A 25,250-nucleotide genomic window follows, 5' to 3' on the forward strand; every position below is an offset into this window, starting at 1 on the left:
CTTTACAGGTGCATAACTGCAAGAAGTAAAGATCGGCCAAGGAAAAAGGCATCAATTGAAATCAAACAAACCCAACCAACCAAAAACACCCAAACCCTAACAAACAAAAACCCCAACAAACAAACAAAAAACCGTTGCAGTTGTACCTAGGGAAATTGTTGCTGTTGTGTTTCAGAGGGGAAAGTATAAGATTGTCCAAAGAAATAGGTGATGAGACACTACGAACTTGTGCTTCATCCACAACAGGGAACAAATGCCAGGAAACCCATTGCAAGACAAGAGTGACCTCAGTTGTCTTGTTCCCCTGTACGTAGTGAAAATCAGTGGTAGTCATAGAGATGGTGAATAATGGAGGAATAGAAGTTTAGGTCCCTTCTAACAACAGTGCTGCATCTTTATCAGTGGAAGCTCAGATGACTGATACAGAGGTTTCTTGCCTGACCATCAGCCAGTTTCGTACTCCCAACTTCCTGTCTCTTTCTAAGCATCCCACAGTACTTTACCAATCTTGCTACTCTCCCAGTTGCTGTTCTCCACCTGACATTCTCACATGTTACAAGCTGTTTGCTGTGTGGAAGTCCTTCCTCCACTGCCTTGCTTTTTTTTTTTTAAATATCTGTTGTGTCTCCACCATGCTGTTACCTTCCTCTGACTGAACTACGGTATTACACAGGCTGAACATGTTGCCTGGTAAATGTCTATAATGGTGCTGAAGTGCCATGAGAGCATTAGGAGTCTTTTATGCTTCTCTTGGATGTTACAGTCAAGCTTTCCAGTGTTACACCTGTCTGTCTTTCCTTCTTCAATTTCTGGATGCTTACTACAGCCTGGGGTGGGGATGTGTGGGTAGATACTAATAGCTATGAATAAACTGAGGTGGGATGAGACACAGCATTCTTGCCAGAGTTTCTTCTCTCTGTCCCATGATACACCTGCTACTCTTTCCAGCCTCCTTCGATTGTTCTACTTCTCCTCTGGTCATCTGTCTTTGTATCTTGCTCCAGTTCTGTTTTAAGGCCTGAGGAGGCCTTAAAATCATCACTAAGCCCTCCTTTGCCTGCGAGAGGCCCAGGTGTGGAGGGACATACCCCAGCTGGAGCCTGTTTGAGCTGTGATGGAAGGTGAGAGCTGCCCTCCACGTGGCTTTTAACCATGGGCTCTATTGCCTTTGGTGAACTCATCCTTCAAAGCAGAACAGGCAAACTGTTCCTGGTTTTGGTGGAGTGGAAGAAAAGTGGACACGTGCTATAAGTGCAGCCAAGTGCCTGTGTAGGGACTTGCAGGCTGAAGGCAATGGGATGGCCCAAAGCGGACACTGCCGCGCGGCACCTCGAGCCACACGATGGCGATGTTATTATAGGGATCTCCGCTCCCACCGGAGCTTAATCCAATATTTATTTTTGGTGAGTAATTTGTTTATCAGCAGGTTGTTTTAATCTAATTTTGGTTGTATTTGTTATTCCTGACTATCTGTGCTTCCCAGAATTAGCAGCTTGCATGTCTTTAAGGAAATGAGCTAGAGCTGATCTCGGAGGCATTTGCTTGGTGGATGTTGAAGGAAAGAGCTAGGGAAATGGGCAGGGCTCTTGTTGCAATGCTTGCCTAGTAAAATTGTAACAAGCAATTTAAGAAGACAGGTTGTGCTGACCTTGTGATCGTGCTTATTTCATCAAGACAATTCTGTGTGCTAACAGCAGTTATTGCAGATGGCCTTTCCCCTCTCTTTCTATATCTTTTCCTTCTTCCTTTTGTCTTCTTTATCCTCTTGCCTTCCCTTTTTTCCCCCAGCCTTTCATCTTTCGTTTCCTGCTCTTTCCTCCTCATCTTCCATCAACTAACCTTTATTTAACCTTTCACCTGCTCTTTTTTTCATCAAAGCATAAGGATTATGTCTTCTGGCTGATGGGATAAAATAATCAGTGTCATTCTTTTCCTTTTATGCGGGTACTAAGGAGGGGTAAGTAACTCTGTGAGGAACAGAAAGCGATGTTCTAGCACATAAGCAGATTATGGTTTCTGAAAGGCCTTCACCCTCTCTGTCTGAATTCATAACACTTAGCAACAGATCTACTGACACAAGCCTTTGATCTTGCGTCAAAATAGCCCTATGGTTAAACCATGTCTGTTCCTATAGCCAGCAACACGATGTTTGTGATTTGCCTAATTTTTGTCCAGGTACCCGTTTCTCATGATCAGTTTAACATTTCATTTCCCACCTCTGGATTCAAACTCTGTCATCAATCTGGCCCCAAATCTATCATTACAACTTGTAGGGTATTTTGATTAGAGTTTAATTTTGCAAATATTTCCTTTCATAATCATCTAAAACAAGTTCTGTGTCTATCCTTTCTCCCTGAATTTCAGAATGCAAATAGTCTTGATTCTATATTTTTAAGTTTATGTCTTTGAGAAGAGCTACTTTATAGGGGGGAAAAAAATACTTTTGAATTTCCATTATATTTCCTTCCTTAAGACTGCTCTTCGTTCACAGACATATCCCAAACCAAAAGTAATTCAGTGCTCTAGAGAAAAAGGTTGGTTTCATCTCCTGGGGCATGGCAGCTTCCCATTGTTTTGCTCTTGAGGGTATGCCTAATGGAACCAAAGTGTTGAGGAGCTGCATTATTCTCTGTTGACATGCTTAATAGTGATTGCTTACTACCTTTGTCTTGGCATGGGCAATGTTTGTGCTTCCAGTGATGAACTGGCTTCAGAAAATTCAGTGAATGAATTTCAAGAAGTCTTCCAAATCCTGGCATCCTTATTTGAACTCTTTCAAACCACTTTAGTCAGAAAATCAAGCTGGAAATTTTGTGCAAAAAGTATTTTTCTGGATTTCTAGCTTTTTGTTGACTTACAACCTAGCAGATGCTGTGAAACTGAAAAATAAAGAAAAAAAGGAAACCTTTTTGAAAATAATTTTCCATCTGGGGTTAGTTCAAAAGCTTTGGAAGGGACTGACTTTCTCTTAATTTTTGCATATGAACAATGTAACAAAGGCAAATTACAGAAGAATTACCATGTCACAATACAGTTTGTATGACTGCCACTGAATTGACCAACACCTGGAACTAAAACAAATAACTTTTTGAGTAGAAAGAATGAGCTCCTCTTGTACTGAAGCTAAGCTTGTGGCTGATTCTGGGTCTAGGAGCAAAATATGGCGCTTGTAATTGCTAACAAATCCTGCCTATGTTCTCTACCTTTGTGCCAGTGTTACTTGTCTATCCTAAATGCTTAAATAAATGCTGGGATTCTGTGAAGTTTACAGAGCACAATTGCGGTAGTCTTCTGGCTTCCAAAAAGAGTTGAGCTAATACTAGTTTCTCACAAGAACTGTAGAGCCCACTGGGTCTGAATTCATCCCAGCACTTGATGGGTGACTGGGTTTCTCCATGGCAACAATTCATTTTGTTTCCACAGGGAACCCTCATGCTTATCTGTAGCAAAAATGGCCTCTCAATGACTGAATACGGTAACTGTTTTCTCTTTGCTTTAGGAGATACCTTGCATCTTTTATTCCCAAGAGGCAATCACTAGAGCAGAGTGGAGAAGTTGGAGATTTTCTTATTCCTTTCACTCCTTTAGGGGCCATAGGGTTAATTTAGCAGAGCATTCTTATCTCCAAACTGTAGCAATGTGTGTTCTTGGCATAATGAATCAGCTGAGTGGCATCAACAAAGAGATTTAGGCAGATAGACAGAAAGATAAATATCTCTTTGTTCTGCCTGCTAAGCAGCGCATTGCTCATCATATTTCAGGTTGACTGTAATTCAGTTTTGTGATTAAATATGCTGCGTGTTTTTTTCCAGTGGTCCTTGTGTTCCTGGCAAACACTTCAAAGCGGACTGGAATGCAAGGAGGGCTTCAGAAATGTCCACAGAAACACTGGCAGTCATGAGACTTTTATCTACTAGACTGAAACCTTGGCTTTGGAGTTTGTCCTTGTCCCCGAACACAAAACCAGAATTCTGTCAAAACTGGGGACTTCTTTGTAGTGTGATCCCCTTGCTCATTTAGATGCATTTTTAACCATTTGATGCTTCTGCACATCGACTGTGTATCCATGTCAAATATTTTTGGCTAACTGTACAAATTATTCAGGCCAGATGCTCTGTGCTACTGTTCTTAAGCTTCCACTGGTTGGCAGAACTGCCCTGGAAGCCAGCAGTGGAGGGTCAGTTCTGGAAGTGTGGGAAACTAAGATGACATTGAGCATTCCCCTATTGCCCATCCCAGCCTCAGCATGCAGAACTGAAACTCTTACAAAGAAAATAGCGTATTAGTGGTGGGTTTGGGGAATGTGATGAAAACAGTATTCCTCTGTCAGATGTCAGGATAAAAATAGGAAGACAGACCAAGCATGAATCAAAGTAGGAAGTACCATCCCTGGGCACTCCTGAAAGCTGCATGGAAGGACAACTTCCATTTCCACTGAATTCTGGCTGTATCCAGGGAGAAGGAAACGGTCTAACAAAAGAATAACAGCAATAGGGTCAAAAGGCATAGGACACTTTACCAGTTATCACACAGTTCATGCATGCTCATTCCAGGAGGGCTGGGTTCTTGCTGCCTACAAATCTGTGCTGTGCTGCTTATATCTGTATGATTCATTGCCACCATCTGTATTTGTGCCAAAGTATAGATAGATACCCATGCAGGTGCATCCCTAGATGGAGAGACCAACAGACACAGACAGGTGGGGAAGCCTCCTTTTTCCATTCTGCCTTCTGGAGATCTTGGCGTACTTCCTCCTTCATTTATTCACTACTTTATTGACTATACAACTGAAAAAATGGAAGAAGAAAAAAAAGAAAAACACTGGCAAAATAAGAGAGCAGAGAAGAAGCAAGGAAATCAGACAGAAAAAACAAAATGGGTTTTTTTTTTGCCCCTTCAGCAAGTAATTCTCATTGCTTCTGATCAAAGTGCTGAGGGAACTATAGTCCTGCCTCTTCTATCTCCTCCTCAAAGAACAAACTATCTCAGCTTCACTTTTTGAAGCAACTGTTTTGATGTTAAAGGTGATAAGTACTACAGAAAACATGAGGGGAAACAAATAGCAAAGTCATTTTGCTTAGCTTCCCCCAGTCCTTGTGGAGCTGGGATCCAAATGTGAAAGTCTGTCTTGAAAGACATGGAAAAAACATCACAAACACATTTAATGAAAATTCTTTTTTTTTTTTAAATAAATTCCCCAAGCAGCTCTACCCACTGTGCTTTCCAATATTTCCCTTGTCCTATTGACGTTGACACAGAAAGCTTAGGCTTCAAGCACTGAATGCTAGGGGATATAAATCCCTAGATCTAGTCCAATTTCATCTGCCTCTGAACAGTTCAGAGAAGCTCTGAGTTTGATCCAAATTGTCCCTACCTTACACTCCCTGACTCTCTTCTTCTTGTCATGTTTTATATACTTATTGACTTTTACAGAGCTTCCTGAGTAATTCTTCAAGGAAGATTGACTGATTTAAGGGGTTAGTCATCTTGCAGGTTAGTAAACATGACAGCTGGTTGAGGATTAACAGGAAATCATGAATAAAATCATTGGGATTGATAAGGGATTCTCAAGCAATTAAAGTTTTCTTGCAGAAAGTCAAATAGAAAAAAATAGAGTGAAGGTCAAAGGAGAAGAATGACCTTCTACATGCTGACAACCACTGAAATACAAGATGTACTGGCAGAGTTAGTGTGAGATGGTTAACAAGGGAATAAAGTGCTAGAAAGGACTGCAGGCCAAGGTGTAGGAGACTGGGCAGAGCTGTGTAGGACTGGAACAGCTGTAGGACCAAGAGGTGAGAGTGGAGGGTGGTATGAAGATGCAGAGCGTGATTAAAATAAGTTGGCCAACTGGTCTGGAGGTGCTGTTGGTCACCTGCCCTGTGGTGCCAACAGTACAGAAAGTTGCAGGACAATACCAGGTAGCATAACTACTATCCAATCCTTTCAGACAAGAGTTTGCTAATGTACGGCAGAGAGCAGGCTCAGGCAACTTCCTTCTCCTTTCTGATACCTCTACTTGATCACTGGGATAGAAGTTTGTTGCCTACTAGCTGCTTCCTGCTTACTCTCTCCATGGCCTCCCTTGTTACTGGTTTTCTTCATGCAGCATCTTTCTGTTCTCTGTCTTGACCTCTAGCTTCTCCTGTCCTGTAAATCCCCACCAATGACTTTAAAGTTCCAGGTGTGAGAGACTCTGGCACTTTGTTTAACGAACTGGAAATGAATTGGAGCCTACTAGCTCTGGAGAACCCATACCAAGAGCCATCTGTTGAGAGCTGCAAACGCTGATTGGTATTCAGGGAGCTGAGCTCCAGTCTTAACGTATGCTACCTGGCCCCTCCGTTGATTACTGAGATCCTGACAGCTTCTAATGTGTGTCACAGCGAGGAATGTCAGGACCAGTCAGGAAAATATGTTTAGGCAGGGTTGGTTTGAAGGGAGGGAGCCTAGAGTCTGGTATGGTTTCATGTTTGTCCTGTGGGGCAGGGCAAGGAAGGCAGCTGGCGAAGGGATGTGTTTTGGAATACTCAGCAGAATTGGTGTTTTATCACAATCTTCTTCTCCTAGTCTAATATCCCGGAGCTGCATCATTAAGGTAACATTGCAGATTTCCCTTTGTATTTTTATAAAGCTTATTTTTAAAAAATGTGTTTATTTTCTTGTTCATGCAGTAAAGCCTTTAAACATTACCTGAATGTGACCTTTAAAATCTCAAAGCCAGAAAGCAACAGAAAAGCCCAAACTGCTGTTGCTCATGTTGGTGATTTGTTAATTTTTAAATACTGTGGGTTTCCACAATCATTTGATTCATGGCTTTCATTATCCAGGTATATGTGGGAATACATTTAGAAGTTAAACATAATTTCCCTGGCTGTGACAGGGTTGTATAGCTACAAGGTTTCTGGATTTGTTGATCTCAGCAAGGTGTTCTCTCAGGACTGAAGTACAGCACTATGTGAAGATTACATGACCTGCTGTCAACCAATCTTTCTATTCTTCAGCTTTTCTCACGCCTCAGGAGCTTCTTTAGTTTCAGAAACTCTTAGGGTGCTGCAATAGGAATTAAGCTTATTAGCACTTGGAAGGAGATATGGGCTCTGCCCTTTCCCTACCCATGGTTTGGTTCATCTGGAGGGTTCTGGAGCCGCCGTTTCCACCTAGACAGGAGAGAGACTGCTTCGTTCTTATGTTTTTATGTATGATTCCAAAAGCCTAGCTCATGCTTAGCAAATAACAACATTCTAAATTAAGAAAAAAATCTTAAATTTTTTTTTTTTACACTGAGACTATAAACAAGAATGATCGGGTGTTAAAGTCTGAGCACTGAGTAGCCACATGATTATCATACGGTGTGAGTAGTGGGAAGAGTTTAACTGAACCTTTTCTCTTTGTTTTCAGAGTCTAACAGCCGACGGGCGGTGAACAGAGGCTACCTGGGTGGATTGCTGAGACTCTATCAAGACTGGCACCACAATGATATCTCCAACAACTACATTCATATTCGTAGGGGACTCCTGCTCTGCTTAAAGCACATCACCAACATCCAGCTGGGCAGGGAGACTTTCCTCGATGCCCGGGGTATGGAGATTCTCTTTACCAGTGTACAGGTAAACGATGCTTTTGTGCTTGCGTGAGATGGATTGGTAGTTAGTGCCAGGTCCTACCTCATGGTGCAGGAAATTCCACAGTTTTACTCTGAATTTATGTAGCACAATAAGGTTAAAGCAAAAAGTATTGACTTTTCCATAGTTAGTACTTCAGAAAAGCTGAAATGTTTCAGTTTAAAACTAACTTTAATTTCTATTGAGCCTCATAGAAATTGTAGTTCAGGCTTTTTAATGCTTTTTTTTCCTTCCTCCCCTATGATCCTGTTGTCTGCTTGGACTTCCTCTCCTGAAGAACGGGGCAGTGTCTCCTCAGAAGCATTGCTCTAGTGTTTAATGAAATATTTCCTTTCACGTATCCAGAGTGATGATTCCACATAATCAGTCTTTTCAACAAAAAACAGCATTGATTTAGCCAGGCCTTTGCTAATAAGAAACATCCATCAACTGTTTTTCAGGAGGCCCAACTTTAATCTTGTGAAACATTAATGTGGGTCCATCAAGAAAGGTGATGGGATCCCTTGTAAGGTATACAAAGGACGGGTACAGAACATTAATGGTTTCCTCCGAGTCTCTTGACAACATGCCTCCTTAGCCACTTTTGGAGAAACCTTCAGTTCTTGACCCACATGATTCCTCAAGGAGTGTTTCCATTGTTATTCTCACTGGCCAGTGCATTATCTCATCTTAACACTGTCACAGGCAGAATGAAAAACCTGTCCCTTTCTCTACAAAATCTATTACCTTCTGATCCAGTGTATTTTTCTTCACCCTTTCCCATTGCTGTTGTGAACAATTGTCCTGTGACTGAAAGGTATTTCTTACTACTAGTAGTAGGTGGTAGATTGGTAAAGTTTTTCCACTTCGTTTTCCTCATGAGGAATTGGCCACTTTTGCAGCTGAGATAAGGTGGCCAGGACCAGTAGATCTTTCAATGGAGTATGGCTTTTGTTAATGACAAGTTCCTGGTCTGCAGAAATTTGAATAGAGTGGATGGCAACAGCTGCTTGAGGGTAGATGTCAGCTTGTTCCCTCTGAAGAGCCTTCTACAGCCCATGTTGCTTTCTGAGCTAACATCTCCTGATAGCTCAGCCTGGGAGCAACCCCTTGGAAAGTGCAAACATGGGGTCACCTTGGGTGAACAAACAGGAAATGACACACCAAGACTCCAGTGAACACTGATAACACTAATCCTTCCAAAGGTTAGAAGTGGAGCGGAAACCACAGCTTTGGGGCCTCCAGTTTGCTTTTCTCCTGCAGTGTGCTACTAGGGAGATCTTGGAAAAGAAACCAAGGTTAATAAATTCAAAGCTCAACATTCCCTCACTACTTTTTTGGGATATTATCGGTCTTACAGTGACTCTCCAAGACATGAGGTGTCAGGAGGAGTCTGGCAGCCCTAGGAGGAGGTCTCACTCATGCTCTTCCCTACTCTGACCTGAGGGAGAGGCAAATGCTGTTACTAAAATCTTCATAATCTTCATAGTGGACAGAAAATGGGAATCTATTCTTCTGAGAGGAACTGTAGGCAGTGGTAAGAGAGACAGAGACAGTGTGAGACAAACAACTGGTGCTTGGGAAAGCAATGGCTCTTTGTGTACGTAGACAATATTTTAGTGCCTTTAGGAATTTGCTGGCTGTGGTGACTAGCCTGGACCAAACTCCGAGCAGCTGAACGAGATTTTAAAGGTGTTAAAAGCTGGCCAGAAAAATTCTACTGAAACTTTTTAAATCTTTTTTTTTTCTTAATCTATTGAAATTGAAATAGTTTTGCCAAGATGGGCTTGTTTTAACAGTCTCCAGTGGAGCTCTTGTTTACAAGGCTGGTTTTCAATTGAAATCTCTCCAGCTGCTTATTGTATGGGCTGATGGACAGCTGAAATACTTGAGCTTTTAATAGCCCTTAAGCCTATGTCTTTACAGAAAGAGCCAATAGTTCAAAGACCGACTCCTTACAAAGATTAGAAGTGACTGCTACTTTATTGGAGGAGAATTTAGAGATATTTTGAGTTCTACTTCTACCTGGAATGACAAATAATTTTCAATAATGAAATCATTTGTGAAAAGGAAGCACTTTCTGCTCTCATTTCTTTTTCCAAGATCTGCTTAGGCTTTCATGGCAGTGAAATGATATATTCACGTTAGCAACTGACTGACTCTGTGTGCAGTGTCACAGCGCTGCCTACTCTGAGACAAGAAAACAGGCTTGTATTAGCTTTAGGAGAGACTGGTGTATGGAACCTTGTTTTGCTATTATCATTTATCCAACTGATTTCTTAAGCTCACCTGGTATCTCTTCAGCCTTCCTGTACTAGGATCTACTCTAAGATAATATTATCCTTACACTCCTCTCTATCCCTACGCTCTACTCTCCCAGTAGTAGCATCCATTAGCATCATTATCTTTTGCCCCACTGTCATATTGAAACCTCCTTTTTTTGTATACATCACATGTATGATAATATCTATACTATTACAGATTCAGTAGAGAAAAGATTGAGTGTGGAGGCTAAAAAGCAGATCCACTGAATTTAGGTTAGCTTTACACAGGTTTTCTGAGCTAAGGATTCACTCTTTTCCCTCATTCACAACATCCTACTGCAAAATAAATGAGATAGTTTACACAAATACAAAGCAGTCCCCTGTCTATATCTCAGGTGTCAGTAAAAAAGGCTTTTCCAGTACAATGTTGGAACATTTTTCAGTCATTTTTAAACTGTTGGAATCTGAGAGGGCTTTATGAACAGTAATGAAAACAGTCCTACAAATTCCCTGTAAGGTGTCTGAAGGCTTGTTTGCACTTGCAAGCTAATTTACTATAAAGGAAAATATGACTTTCAAACAGCATCATTGAATAACTCGTGTGGAAGTTCATTGGATGAAAATGCCTTGCTCTTGACTATCTCAATTCACTTGGTGAATTAAGATAGCTGGCCCAAGGCAGTCATTTATACAGTCCTATGTTCACTATTCTAGTGAAAACAAAACAGTTTTAGTAAACTATAATAAGACTGTTTAAGAATATCATTCTATTTCCACATGTATAAAAAGTTTCCTTATCTTTCCTTTAATAACAAGCAAACAAAGGCACCCAAACACGATGTGAAGGAGTGAATAAATTGAAAAACTGGAGACAGAAAGCAGTTCTCCTTGGTGTTTGTTCTAACCACAATAAAACTTTCCTTGGAGATGCTTTCCAAATTGTCTTTTCTCTCCCCCTTGTTCCTAACAGCCAGAAATACATATTAAGATTCTTGTAGTGAGTCTTGTAAGCATGTCAGCTTTAGATGATTTTTCTAGCCTCCCTACAGGAATCCTGGTTAATCCCACTGAATCTTATAATGCCATTCAATCATACATGAGAAAACAGAATAAAATCCTGTACAACCAAAATAAAAAACCACCCTCAATACAGCCATTTTCCTGTTCCTGATTATAATAAAGTACTTTTATGTTCTCTGGTCATCTTCTTGGTTCTGCTCAATATTTATTATTGTTTTTGTCCAGCCCAAATCCTAACTGTGGGCTGTCAGACAATGGCACAAAGTATCTATTCTGCCTTCTGGGCTGTTCCATTTTTATCTGTGCTGAAGGGATGCAAAAATATTAAATGGTGTTAGAATGTGTTGTAGTATTCTTTTGCCTTGTAGAACATTCATGCTACTTATTTGACTTGCATTCCTGTTCTGATGAGCTAAGCAATAGACCCAAGCCACTGAAGATAACATGCTGATAAGTACGGTACAACTTGTGAACTTAGATAGGATATGGCACTGATTAGTCATTCTCTCTGATGGAGGCTGTAGTAGAGATGCTCTGTAATCGGAGAAAGCCAAAGGCGTGGTTTTCTGAGCATTGTACCTATTGGTTTGAAACAGCTTCACCTCACAGCAGGTGTAATTTTCTTATCCAAACTCCCTGTCTTTGTTATATTGAAGACATTGGACCTGCTGTGATCTCCCAGCGGGTCTTTGCTTTTAGTAGGGAGTGAGGGGATTGTTCTCTTTGCAGCAGAAGACCACGGAGTTAACTTGCATAGCATGGTAATAAAAATACAAAAATAATCTGTGTCTTCAAAGTGCATCTGGACTCTCAGCTCCTTACACTTCTGTTTCCTACTCTGGATTATAGAAGTAGAAAACGTGAGATACTGCAGGAATTCAATATTTTATGACTAGGTAATACAGAGCGATCTTTCAGACTAACTGTTTGGCCTAATGCATCACCATATGGAATGGAATACAGTAGGAATGCTTTCTCTGAGTACACATTGTGCATGCTGAGTACAGTGAAATAATGGTGTAACTGTGCTACCTTGCCTGCGTTGGTTTTGGCATGATAGCTCTGGATGTAGTCATGGGGAAGATACAGAAGCACAGATTTTGGCGTGTGTTGGCAGACAAAACATACGTGGGCTCCCTGCAGGACTTTTTTTAAAATCCATATTAAAGAACACACTTCTTCAGTGCTACTGTTACCTGTGTTAGACAGAACGTTGTAATTTATGTTGCTATCGTGCCTTCCTTCAACATACCCTGACTATAATGTCTTAGAGCAGAGCTAGGAGATGCTGTGTCTTCTAAATGACATACATCAATGGAAGTTCCCTGAGGTCCATGTAAGCCTGTATTTCTCCAAGAACTTGAAGTCTTGCTGTTCCAGGCATGTTTCTTTATTAGGGGGGGGAGGAAACCCCACAAAAAACCCTAACCAACTAACCAAAACCACCCCCCCAAAAAAAAAACAAAACAACACAACAACACAAAAAAAAAACCCCACCACACCAAAAAAAACCCCAAACTCACACCAAGAGGGAGCAGAAAAAAAAAAGCCATAAATATAAAGATTTCATATTCCAATCAGCCTCTGCTTTGGGAGATTGTGTGTAATAGGCAGGACAATTGTAAGGGACAATTCTTAACATTTTTCTTCTTTGGTTCCTAGGACTGTTTGTCTTGCAAAAATCTGGATCCTATCATAACCACTGTGACTCAGATTCTGAGAAAGTGCTACCCCAAGGAGCCTCTGCCTGTGCCGACAGTAAGAAGTTCCTACTCCTTCCCTCTTCCTGGGAACGCCAAGGCTGAACCTCCCTGTGAGGGACCTGAAGGTAAATGGCTGAAGGGTGATTTCTGTAGGAAGAAAAGGAGCATGACACAAGAATTAAATGTGGGATCTGGGGGAGGGAGTCTTGGCAGCCCAGTCATGAGGTCTACAGTTAGGATTAATCTGATGACCTGCAGTGTCACTCAGATTAAACTGCTCCTAGGTCTTCTCAAAGCCTGGAGATTCTGTTTGGACAATAAATGAAAAGATTAAAAGGAACAAGGAAAAGGCAGAGGAGGAAAATCCTTGTATTATCTAAAAAATAATGGAACAGAGTGAGCGTGACAGAGATTAGAGATGCTGTTTTTCCACAACAACAACAGAGAGAGAGACGGTTGTACCTGTGCCTGGCTGGGTGGTGGTGGGGAACACTGCCCTGCAGCTTTTTTAGTAAAGAATTGCAGGAAGTATTATCTTTTCCTCTTTCTAAAATAAAAGCAGGTAGCAGTCACGCTGCATGAGTAAAAGATGTGAGCACTTGCTGAAAAGCAGAACTTAAGCACAGGCAGGACAGCCACTGCACAGAAAAGAAGAAAAGGCAGGCTTCATGATATACACAAGCAATTTCTCTGTTACTTTCAGTTTCATATGGAAGATGCTCAAATTCTATAACAACGATAGCAGTAAAACACCCTAATCTAGATAATATAGAATTAAGAGCATCCTGTAATATCATTGCAGCCAAGCAGAAAATCTCTGTATTACTTTGTAATATGAGTTGGATCCATATCATAGTGACATTTGTCATGGTTTTGAAAGGCAGTGCTCGAGTCCAAGAGAACAGAGCTTTTAAAAGTGGGATATTTAGTGCCAAATTCATTTATACTAGATTAACAAATGGGATCTGCTTTAATTAGGGCTGTGGTGGGTTGTAGTTCGAAGGCATGTGTGGCATGCATAGAAGAGATTACATGTCTTTCTGTGGAGGGCCTGAGAGGGGTAGTAGGTTGAACATCTTTACCTCTACCTCTTTTCTACTTCTGCAGGTTTCTATGAAAGTGATGGAGAGGAAGAGGCCGAAAAAGACCTGGATAACGAGGATGTGGAGAGTAAGGAGGAAGTAGGTATATGAGACATCATTAATCATCCACATACTGGGAAGCAAAATTTTTCGTTGTCCATTTTGACATCCTGATAAGTTGTCTAAGCAGAGAATGTGGATACACATGTGATCCCACATAAATACAGTACATGAATAATAGAGAGATATTTGAAAGAAGAAAAAGAGAAAACACTGACTGTCATTAAAGAGAGTCCCCTGTGTTTATCTTAATAACTGCTGTTCTTGTGACCCAGGATGATGTGGGTTTGGTGACTTCTCAGTTCCTGCAGACACACTGACCTGTGACTACTAGAATCACGTGCACAGTCAGGGATAAATGGTGGATCATTGGTTCCTCTGGGTGTAGTCCAGAAATGGCACTTAATAAATTATCACCTAGGAAAGGCTAAACTTCTTTTTCTTCCCATATCAGAGTGTGTTTGGGCTGCTCACCTACCCTAAGAAAAAGGTTAGTTCTTTTAAGCCATAGCTGGGCCATTTGAACCTAGATTCCTTCTTTGTCTGCTGCTGCACACAGACAGATAATACAATGAATTATTCAAGACTCTTCTGACTTCTCCCTTTGCACTTGCTCTGTCATGACCTAACTGGCAAGAAAACCAACACCCTATCAACTAAGGATGAGAGTACAAACTTTTTTGTCATGAAAATACATACAAGTATATACACTATTGTGAAGTAGCAAATGCTACTAAGTCTTATCCATGTAAAGTGGTTTGGGGAAGCAAATTAAAGAAATGAAGTTGCAAATACAGTCTAATTAGATATGATTGAGACTTCTGTGGAAGGGTGTTTTTATCACTCGCTCTGTCTTTCGTTTTCCTCAAGTATTAAACTGATGTCACCCAATGAAAAAAGGAAGTTTAAAACAAAACCCCCACCAAAACCCAAAAAACCAAAACACAACAAACAAACCACAAAAAATCTCCAACCAACAAAAACCAAAACATATTAGCTCGATGTCCTAACTTACTTCTGACTATTTTTTTATCTGAATATTAGAGCTTATCGAGATGCTCATTGTGAATAAAGTTCATAGTGAATTTATCTCCTCCTTTAATTAGTTATTCATTCAGGAACAGAACCTGTATGCCTCTGAATTATTTTATTATTCATAAAGATTTACCAAGTAGATGTGGGCAGGGAGTTTTGCCTAAGAGCTTGCTCTGAATATGAGTTTTAAGTACTGTCTGTCTGGTGTGATGGTCACATATCTCCCATGATAAATCTTCCTAAATTAAAAGCAAGCAGGGAATGGATAATGAACTTTCAGTTTATCTTTGTGCAAGTGATATCTCATACAAAAACGTTTCCTGGTATTAATGTGATTTACAAACATTTTCACAGCTACGTAACACATAACTATACATAATAGTAGTACCAACCAAACTGAAACCTGGCTCTATGCTTCCATCAGTAACTGTTCAGACAGTTCTATGAAAATCAGAATCATCACTTCAACAGTTGCTTCTACATCATTGTACTGTTAATGGCAAATTCTTTTAAACTGACCTCAAATACTCTGTGCAGCTCTTCATTGCATTTTCAACTAGGCCTAAACAGCAGTTCAAACTCTGCTTTGTGATGCAAGTGTGGCTCAGAGTTTGAAATGCCATGGATGCTTTTGCATTCTGGCAATTTTTTTTTTTTTTATTCTTTTGATATCAGCTTCAGAAATTAGTCTATTAGGAGCAAATCACTTCCTTGCTGGCATTTGGTGGAACATACTAATAACATGTTGAATTATTTAAATAATGCTGTAGTGTAATGGCCAGTCATCAGTGCTAGGTCTCCATCCTTCCTTCTTGCCCCATCTTTTCCTGGTTTCTTATGCAATGACTGAATGCTTGGCATAGTTCAGTTTTGGTTCTCGTATCTGGTATGGAGGAGGTTGCATATCAATGGACAGTCTCCTTCAACTGTGAAAGTTTCAGATATAATTCTTATCCCTGATTCGTTGATAGTAGAGATCTAAAAAGCTTTTTCTCAAATAAAAATATCAAGAAAGTTGGAGAGCATAGAAGATGGATTGAGTAAGAGTTTCACAGATTTTCATAAGCAACATTGAGAGATAAAATATAAGCAATTGATGCCTGCAAGTTCAATGATACAGATGTAGGTCTTTTTGCTTGATTGGTAGACTCTCAGAGAAACCATGTGGTTTCTAAATCAAAGGTAGACGTGTCAAGCTTTCTAACTTTGCTGATAGCCTGTAAGGCCAATTTTGCCTTCAATATTCTTTGAGAATTCTCTTGCTAATATATGTTTATTTGAGTACAGTTTCTGTGCATCAGAATATTACTGATTATATCTTGAGGACCTGTCCCTACTGCTTTACACAACATATGCAGTGGAATGGTAAATAGGCTCAGAAATAACTAGTAGTTGCTCCTGTCTCTTATTTTGAAACCTCCCAGGCTGAGCTGCTTATAAAAAGGTTCAAGTTTCAGTTTTCATACTTTTTTGAAACCATCTTTTCATGGTATCTCTACTTAGGTACTCAAATACCAAAATATCAAATTTCCCTTTTGCCTCTTGTGCCTCTAGTTTCCATTCCGTAAAATGACTTTAATAGCCTTCCTGTGTGTGGGAAGAACAGTTACAGGAGTATGGTATCATTAAAAAATTAAGGGTGTTATGCAGAATACTACTTTAACAGCCATCTTGTTTAATACACGTGCTTTTCTAATTCTGCTCTTGTAGGATTATGACTTGGAGACAGATGTGAACAAACTGAGGTCAAGGCCAGACCTTGACCGTCCAGAGGAAGAGCTTGGACAATATGAAGCAATGTGTCCAGAACTTTCCCAGAACTTTCAGGTACTATCATAGTGTGACTTCCTTAATTTGTGAATATTCAAGAAATACTTGAAAGGGAGTATTGACAAGACATAACTGGACAAGGTTATTGCAAAAGGAAATTTAGATGTCTTTTAGGACTGGAAAAACAAAGATTAAGACTTTTTGTTATAGTTTATTAGTGTGAATTGAGTGATAGAAAGAGAGTGATGTTTGGTGCACGTTCGGCTGGGTATGGGTTAACTAAACACTTTTGAACCAATTGGCACATGAGAAATCTGCCACATAAGAATACGTATCCTTGCTGTCAATTTCAATGGCGATATCAAGATCAGAATGAGATGTGGAAAATAAATACTGTCAACTAGTGTTTCGAAGGAAGTGATGGAGAAGATTGTACTGCTGCTGAGTGAAATGCACTGTTCAAATCATTGTTCTGTTGCAGTTTGGGACGAGAAATGAAGAGGAGTATTACACTCGTTACAAGTCTTGGAATTTAGTAGAGCAGAACACTGTGATTCAAATATGAGTCTGGAAAGGACTATGAGCGTAATGCATCTCCTGTGTACACGATGCTGTGGCATTTATCATGACCATAAGTAGACAAATGGAATTAGTTTATACACTTGCATGAAGGCATGGGTGGAGTTTTGCGTGACAGATTGGCCTTCTTTACCCTGCTGTAACATTTATATTAAAAAAAAAATGTGAGTTATCTTCCCTAATTTGTTAGAACAATCAGTTTTTGTTGGAGATAACTCACCCAGATGACTCAATCTGATCCTTTTAGTTCTGAAGGCTACTGTTGAAACAGCTTTGTGGATAGGGAGATTCTAGCAGGTGGTCCATGGACTGATTTTACTCTGTTTTATTGGATGAGCACAGTTTTGGGAGATCTGTAAATATTTTCTCTTTCTATCCTTGAAAGGTTTCCTCTGGAAGGAGGCACAATCTATCTTTAGTTTCTTTTAATTTCTTCTGCTTTTTAAATTTAAAGGAGCTTGAATCAGAATCTGAGGAAGAGAAGAGCTTGGAGGACAGGACTGAGAATCTTCCCTCTATTCCCTCTCATTTCATTCCAAGTGCTACTTTTATGAAACATCCAAACTACAGATGGAGAAAGGAAAGTGTCACAGAGATGGGATCAGATCCAGGGGAAAAGGATTTCAAAGTCGCACTGCAGAGCTGGACAAAGAAGGAGAAATGCAGATGGGATCAGATGGATGAAAAGAGAGACATTGCAGCATCAGCCCAAGATGCAAACTCCTGTGAAGAGGAAGATCCAGCCAGGAGTCGCGTACTTACTTTACGTCCTCTTCTAAAAGATGCTGCTTGGTACAAAGAAATGTTTTACTCTGAAAGTGAGGCCTCAACCAATCCTAATCCTGGAGGGAGGCTGGAGAACTCAGACATAGTGACAAATCTTCTGGAGAAACACCAAGACCATATCCCGTTCCACAGCCCTCACTTCTACATAGCTAGGACCAAATGTGTTAAGTCCATACCAGACTACAAAGACGTAGCATTCCCTGATTTCTGGGGTCACCAGCCACCTCCTTACAGCACGCCCATGTTGGAGCGCAGATCTGGGGTTCAAAGGTGATTGTGCTTTAATGTAATTACCATACTGAGAGCTCTCAGGCTCAAAACTGGTTTATGTATGTTCTGATATCGCATCTCTGACTACTTAAGAAGTTATAGAACAAATTTTGGGCTATCCAGTGATTTGTTGCAAGGCAACAGGCCAAAACAGCAGAATGATTTTATTTAGGTTTTCCTCCTGAGGAATGGACGATGGTATCTAACTGGATTACAAACAGGATTAGGAATCAGCAGGCTTCTTTCCTATCTCTGACGTGGAGTTTCTGTGTGTCAGTGGGTGAATCGTGAACTGTCTGTGAGTTGCTTTCTTTGTCTCGTATGTGAAGGCGGTAGTAGCAACCTCGGAGTGAGATTTTTATGGCTTCTATGAATCTATAAAGACTCTCCTATCCCATATTTCAAATTGTTATTGATTAAACTAGTTATTGATAAATGTATCAATGTACCTGCGTATGTGATGGGACTCTAAGCTGGTCAAAGCTCTGACACAGATTTACTAATGGCTTTTCCTTAAAGTAAGCAGACCATGACCCAGAAGGAGCTGTGAATCTGTGACCTTGTCAGAACACAAGTGAGAACAAGTTCATTTAGAGACAGAGAAGACTCTATGTCCTTTCGGGATATGTTTTTGCCTTGAGTTTTGCTCTTAATCCAGTCACCTTTAGTCCTTGCAACAACGAGTCCCATCTGACTTTTTTAAGAAAAATCCTTTCTGTCCTCTGGTATCTGCGTGTCTGTGTCAGGTTGTTCTTGGGAATCTCCCTGTTTATCCTTCCACTGCTGTGTCCCTTCTCGCTATCTCTCTCATTCTCTGCCTGCTCCATGGGATCCTCCAGAATCTTCTCCTTCCCTAGCATGTGCCTCTGCTTCTGGGAAGCCTGTCATGAGCCAGAGCGCAGCAGCGGGGACAAGCTAAGCAGGCTGCTTTCCCTCCCTGCTGCCCAGCCTGCTAGAAGACAGCATACATGGTGGGCAACATAAGGAAAAAAAATAGAAATCTCCCCTCTGGCACACTGCTAGAGGCTGCTGTTTTTCTCTTGTTATTTCACGTGCTCAGGTGAGGGGGAAACTGTGTTTTGAAGCTGTACGAGGAGAAGCAACTCTTCTTATAACTACCATTTTGTCATGTTCCACGCGTGGCTGTGTGCAATGATGTTTTTTTTGGCCGCATAGGGAATTATTATTAGTAGATACCAAAGAGGCTGGATTCTGTGTTAAACTTTAAAGTGGATCAACGCTAATCAAATGGCGTTTGTGGAGGCCACTAACTTCTGACCTCTAGAGAGATAATGATTCTTTCTGCAGCAAATACAAAAGTTAAAAATCTTATTTAGAGGCAAAATCACTCTACCATCTTCTCCTTGCACTGTTGCCCTAAAGGCTTTGTTTTTATGACTATAATAACATGTGTAACCATACAGCTAAAATGGGAATAATCATATCATGCTTCAGGGCATAACACGATTGCTGCAAAGGTCAGGAAGAAAATCTGGTGTTGCACATTTGATCATCTTTAGGGATCAGAGAACTTCAGTTTAATAATGGGTAGAAATTAGCTTGATTTAGAGTCAAGATTCACTGAGACAGACTAGTAGATTTATAAGTTATGGCAGGTATTTCCTCACAGGGCAAGGCTATCCATTTGGGAGATTGACATTGACTGGGAAGAACTGGGGATAAAACAAACTTGACAGAATACCGTAGAGAATAAAAATTGCACAGAACCAATCATTTAATTCAAACGGCAATTTCCATTAGGAATGGAGCGGGAGCTTTCTTATGGTTAAAAAAAAAATAATATATACACAAAAAAAAAAAAAGAAAATCACCTTGAATTAACATATGGAATTCCTCTTTCTTACTGGTCCTTCAAAAGATTTCCTAAGTCTCTTCATATTTCTTCTACAAGCTTTCCCTATACTGAGATTTCTCACAGTGTCATTACAATTTGCTCTTTTATTTTTTCCCAGGGAAAAAGTACTAGATGATGTTCGCCGCTTAATCCAGCCGGGCGATGTGATAGGCAGAACGGTTTTCGATTTAGACGAGCCCAGGTGGGTAACTTGAACTGAGTACAGTAACCAGGGGCACTGCCAGTGCTGGGTGAGATAGCGAGCTCAGTTTACTTGTTCAGCTCTGATAAAAGTATACAAGAAATAATCTAGGAGGTAAAGGCCCAACAGGAAAAATATACAGGAGGAATAGATTCCTAGAGTGTGGCTCTGGGGAAAGGATTTGTTGTGGAAGTCACTGGAGCAAGAGACCCTCAAAACTTACAGACAGAACAAGAAAATACGTACGTCAAAGGGACTGCATGGTGTCCCTGAATACGTCTGAGTTGCATGTCGTGATTTGGAACAGAAGCATGCAGGCTAATGCTGGGAATTGTACCTGTGAATCCAGATGCGGTCTCTCCACATCCTGAAGCCACACGTCCTATTGAGAGTGCACTTGAGCGTCTGTACAGCCAGCGGCACAGGCTGTAGATGTACCCTGAAAGGTTTGGCACTTACAAAAGGCTTCTGAAAACGTAAAACGTTCTTAAAACAGCCTTGTGAACAGTTTTAAGTGCTCAACTATGGCCAGCAGTTGTGGTCTTTGAGAAGATGTAGCACAGGGCAGTTGAGAGGGTCCCAAATTTGAAGAAATTGCATTCAGAGGAAGGATGAGTGACTCAGAATCTTTTTTAAAGGAAAAAAGGTGAAGGACAGTCTTGAGGTAGGAGAAAGCTGTGAAGTTGTTCAAGATGAATTCAACAGTTTCTAACCTTTAGATAAAGAAATTATATAGATGAGGGAAGAGTAAATATATAGTGATTGTATAAAACTGCCTTGTGCAACTAATTAATGAGTAACTCGGTGGGGAAAGTAATTAGAATAAAGAAAATGAATATGAACTGGGACAACAGGGAGTATTAGGAAAGTAAAAGAAGATATGATTTAGAATCACTAAGAAACAGTAGAGAAGAATGCTGCATTGGGTAGGAAGATTATGGATTTGCTCACCTCTTACTACTTCTTAGTTTCTTGCTTATAAAGAAAAAACTGTAAAGTCCTATATTAGCGTACAAAAGGTGCTAGGGAAGGCTTGTCTTTGAAGCAACCTGCTGTAGGTATCCTTGCTTTGATTCATTGCAGTCACTCAAGCCCAAGTGCTCCAGGCTGTCTGACATTCTTCTCCAAGTTTGAATCGGGAAACCTTCGCAAAGCCATCCAAGTGCGTGAGTAAGTATGCCTGCAGTGGCTGTGTCCCAGCCAGCCTTTCTGCTGCGAGCACAGCGTGAAATGCTGGAGTTCTCCTTGGTTTGGAAAGGATTGGCCAGGGAAGCAGGTCATATAATGCAGAGCTTATCGTGCCTGCCAATACCTAGATGTCATGAAAGTAATGGGAGTGAGGAAACAGAGCTCAAAATGTTTTGACATGACTAACAGAACGTGGATGTTTAACAGTGTGTTTGGGCACCACTAGTTTGATGGTGTTCTTTGACTGTCCTGGGATATTAACGAATTTGATTGCACAGCTTGCTCTCCTCAGCACGTTCAGTGGCAGATTGGTGAGGTGTTTGTGGTCACTGTTTTTTCTGGTCTTTCTTTGCAGGTTTGAGTATGACTTAATTATGAATGCAGATGTGAACGGCAACCAGCATCACCAATGGTTCTACTTTGAAGTCCGCGACATGAAATTAGCAGCTTCCTATCGCTTCAATATTATCAACTGTGAGAAGTTCAATAGCCAATTTAATTATGGTATGAGTTTTTGGGGAATTGACGTAGTCTTCTGTTCGCAATAATGTCATTTTAATGCCATAAAAGTTTTGAACTTTCTATGTCTATAAGTATAAGGGAGATTGTAAGTTTAATCTTATCTGCCCCGAAATCCACTAAAAGAATTGCCTTAGATTTGTCAAAGGACCCTTCTCTGTCCTCAGGAGGACTGAGGAGTGAGCTGAATATTGAGACCTAGGAAAGGATTTGTGGGGAAAAATATGTCATTGCTCAGTTTTTAGAGACCAGAACTGAGGAAGAATGGCACTGGGGTTGGGATAGAGGGGGGAAAAAAAGGGTAATCTCTTGGAATTGAATGAGCAGCATAGGATTGGAAAGTACTTCTAAGATTTTAATAAATGTAGATAATCGTCAAACCAAATATTTATGATTCTTTGGGCTTATCCAGAAGGACATCTCTGACTTTAGACCTGCTGAGACTTCTGCTGATACTAATGAAAATTCTGTTCCTGGCTCTTTTAGAGCTCCTGTCATAGTCTATGGTTCAGGAGGAAGGTGCCATTGCTCAGAAATAGGCAGGGCAAATCCCAGTGTTCAATGATCATTTTAGAAGAGAAATTATTTCTTCTGCTTGGAGACTGTGGGTTGAATTCTTAGCTGGTATAGGCTAGGGTTTTTTTATTTGTTTCCATGGAGCTGTCTTAATTTACACCAGCTAAAAACCTGACACAGTGTGTTTAATAAACCCCTAATATCAGACTTTGCATTCCTCTGAAGCCCTGTGGATACAGCCTTCGACATCACCAGGAGAACTTTCTCAGGATCAACGTACCTAAAACAAATAGCACTAGGAGCTGGAATGACTTGTCATTTGTGTTTGTGAAACTGCCTGAACGAGTGGCGTAATGAATTATAAAGCATTTGCTCTTTAACCCTAAGGGCTGGAGTTCAAGTATTAATATAGATCCCAAATGAAAATTAATTTTTGTCATCTTATTCTGAATTACCAAACGATTCAGTGTAGTGTGTGTTTCAGGCTGGTAGCAGCCTGAAAATGAAATACGTTGAGGTCCTACTTTAAAACCTCAATCCAACTTCTGATACAGACACTAGCAGCTTCACAGCTAGAGATTCTGGCTATTATTGGTGGAAGGTTATTTTTTATCTGCTAGTTTGGCTGTTGTCAGCATTTATAATCTCATTTTGTGCACCTGAAATTGTACATGACTCGCATATTCAAGCATGCAATGAAAAATATGTTTGGAAGGAAAATGTGAAACTGCCATCCGGTTTAAGGAGGGAGGCTAAGCCATGGGTTGTACGTGGGGCTGGCTGTTAGAGCAGCAGAAATAACACACAGAAGAATTGTTTGGAGAGAGCAGTGAAGCTCTAGCTTATCTGGCTTGGCTGAGCAAGGCTCACTGCCCCTTCCAGCACATACGTGATATTTACACAGACTGTTGGTAAGAGATGTTGTTTATTCACTACATTCCCTCTGTGCTTTCCTGGGCTGATGCCCGTCACGTAATACTAAAAGCTTCCTGTTGTCATGTAATGCCAAAGTGCCATGGGTGATAATACTTTACAGCTCCTGGTTACTGATCTGTTTTGATTTTACCCCTTTCCTTTTGCCTTTGGTTAGATGGCACTGTGTAACTTTCAACCCAGCAAAAAGGATATTTAATGAAATAGTTGTGACCAGGAGCAGAGCAAGTCAGGAGGTACAGCCTCTACCTCTCCCCTTCTCCCTCTCTTCCTCTAACTTATTCTACCATGGGAAATAATGAGATTTCATCAGAAGTCTGATCTGTGTATGTTTTCTAAAACTGAATGTTTCCATAGGGAAAGTGGAAACGAAAACTGGGTTTTCAATTTGATTTTTTTTTTTAAATTAAAATGAGATGGCAGACCAGCATCAGCTATAGATCTGAGGCACTTTCTTGTGTGTGTCCTTTGGACTAACAGGGAAGGGCAGGAGCTGGAGTTTAGGATGTTGAAAGCACTGCAGACCCTGAGCCTCACATCCCTTGTCTGATGAACTGGGCTTCTGGGCAAGCCTGTGTCTCAGAACTCACTGTGGTCTGTGTCCTGGAACCAAAGACAATTGCTTCTTGTATGTGGCTCACAGTTCTGGATCAGGAAACAGCAATATAGAGGCTACTCTGAGCTGTAGGCTGGTTAGTGCTACCCCACACTACAGCCAAAGGTGAGCTGGGAACGTGTTTCTGCTGGTACACTTGCCAGCTCTTAAAGTGCTGGAGAGTTTCACAGAGAAACCCAAAGGAAGAAGGGAAACTGAATAGCTGCTTATGCAAATATGTTATCACTATTAATGACTTTCAAGCATCACCTCCTCCCAGCACAAGACTAGCCAAGAGAAGGCTCAGGGGACAACTTATCAACATGCACAAATACTTGAAAGGGCGTTTTTCTCTTTCTTAAATATGCTTTCACAGAAGTGCTGCTGGCAGCATTGCTGGGCTGAGCCGTGGCTGTGCAGGGTCCGCTGGAGCTGGTTGGCACCACCCCTGCAGCCCCCCACTGCCAGCACCTCACCAGGGACACCCCATGCAGAGAGCTGCTCTGGTGAGGGCAGAACCCTTACCGTATCCGTGAAAGGGCAGGCAGGCGTGTGGAGCAAAGGGATTTGATACAAAAACTGCCTGCAGATGGGCTGGTTTCATGGAGCTCTGAGTAACGTGTGCGCAGTTCAGATCAGAGAAAGTCTCGTACCTTGGGGCATGAAATGGTAATGTTTTGGAGGTCAGGAAAGAAGTCATCTTTGGTATAGTATGGTACAAAGATAGTTGCTACAGTTATCAGCATTTTTCATATTTATTTAGGTATTACTTAGATCTGATGGCAAATTTAAAACCTTCTTCTAGTTTTGCTTGATACTTTCTGAGGGTACTGTACTAGATGCACCAGAGATCTCTAATGCTGTGGTAGGACTAAGGTTTCAACAATAGTGCAGCCAAGCATAAAATATTGGACAAACCAAATTACTGATCTTGTTGATATCTTGATTCCTGTTCTTCTCTCCTTTCTCTTTGTGTCTCTGTAAACAGTGCGGCTTGAAGTCCGTCTTTGCAAAGGCCAGTAGGATAATTTATTTTCTAATGAACTCCATTCAGCTCAATTCTTCTGGAGATGTATTTTGTACAGACATGGCTGTATCAGAACAAAGCATGGGGCTTTGGGAAATGTGTTCTCTCTGTAACTCTGCATAAACTATCTGCAGAGAGAGCACAGATATGAAATAACGATGCTTGTTGTTTACCCTTTTCCTCTCCATCCTTGTATTTTCTAGCCGGGGACGTCTTGTCACTTGAAACTGTCTTGTTTTATG

General features: G+C 40.8%; 1 protein-coding gene across 1 annotated transcript in view; it reads left to right on the forward strand.

Moving 5' to 3' along the window:
* Positions 1-25,250, forward strand: part of AGBL1 (AGBL carboxypeptidase 1) — a 275,673-nt gene that overhangs the window by 34,180 nt on the left and 216,243 nt on the right. Inside the window, exons 7-14 of the mRNA XM_086620561.1 lie at positions 7,402-7,610; positions 12,551-12,716; positions 13,699-13,772; positions 16,479-16,595; positions 17,572-18,173; positions 20,147-20,230; positions 21,314-21,400; positions 21,774-21,922. Coding sequence (XP_086476687.1) covers positions 7,402-7,610; positions 12,551-12,716; positions 13,699-13,772; positions 16,479-16,595; positions 17,572-18,173; positions 20,147-20,230; positions 21,314-21,400; positions 21,774-21,922 — 1,488 coding nt within the window. The remainder of the gene's footprint in view (positions 1-7,401; positions 7,611-12,550; positions 12,717-13,698; positions 13,773-16,478; positions 16,596-17,571; positions 18,174-20,146; positions 20,231-21,313; positions 21,401-21,773; positions 21,923-25,250) is intronic.

Source organism: Tauraco erythrolophus, chromosome 14 (genome assembly GCF_009769465.1).
Source record: "Tauraco erythrolophus isolate bTauEry1 chromosome 14, bTauEry1.pri, whole genome shotgun sequence".
In the NCBI taxonomy this organism is placed as follows: domain Eukaryota; kingdom Metazoa; phylum Chordata; class Aves; order Musophagiformes; family Musophagidae; genus Tauraco; species Tauraco erythrolophus.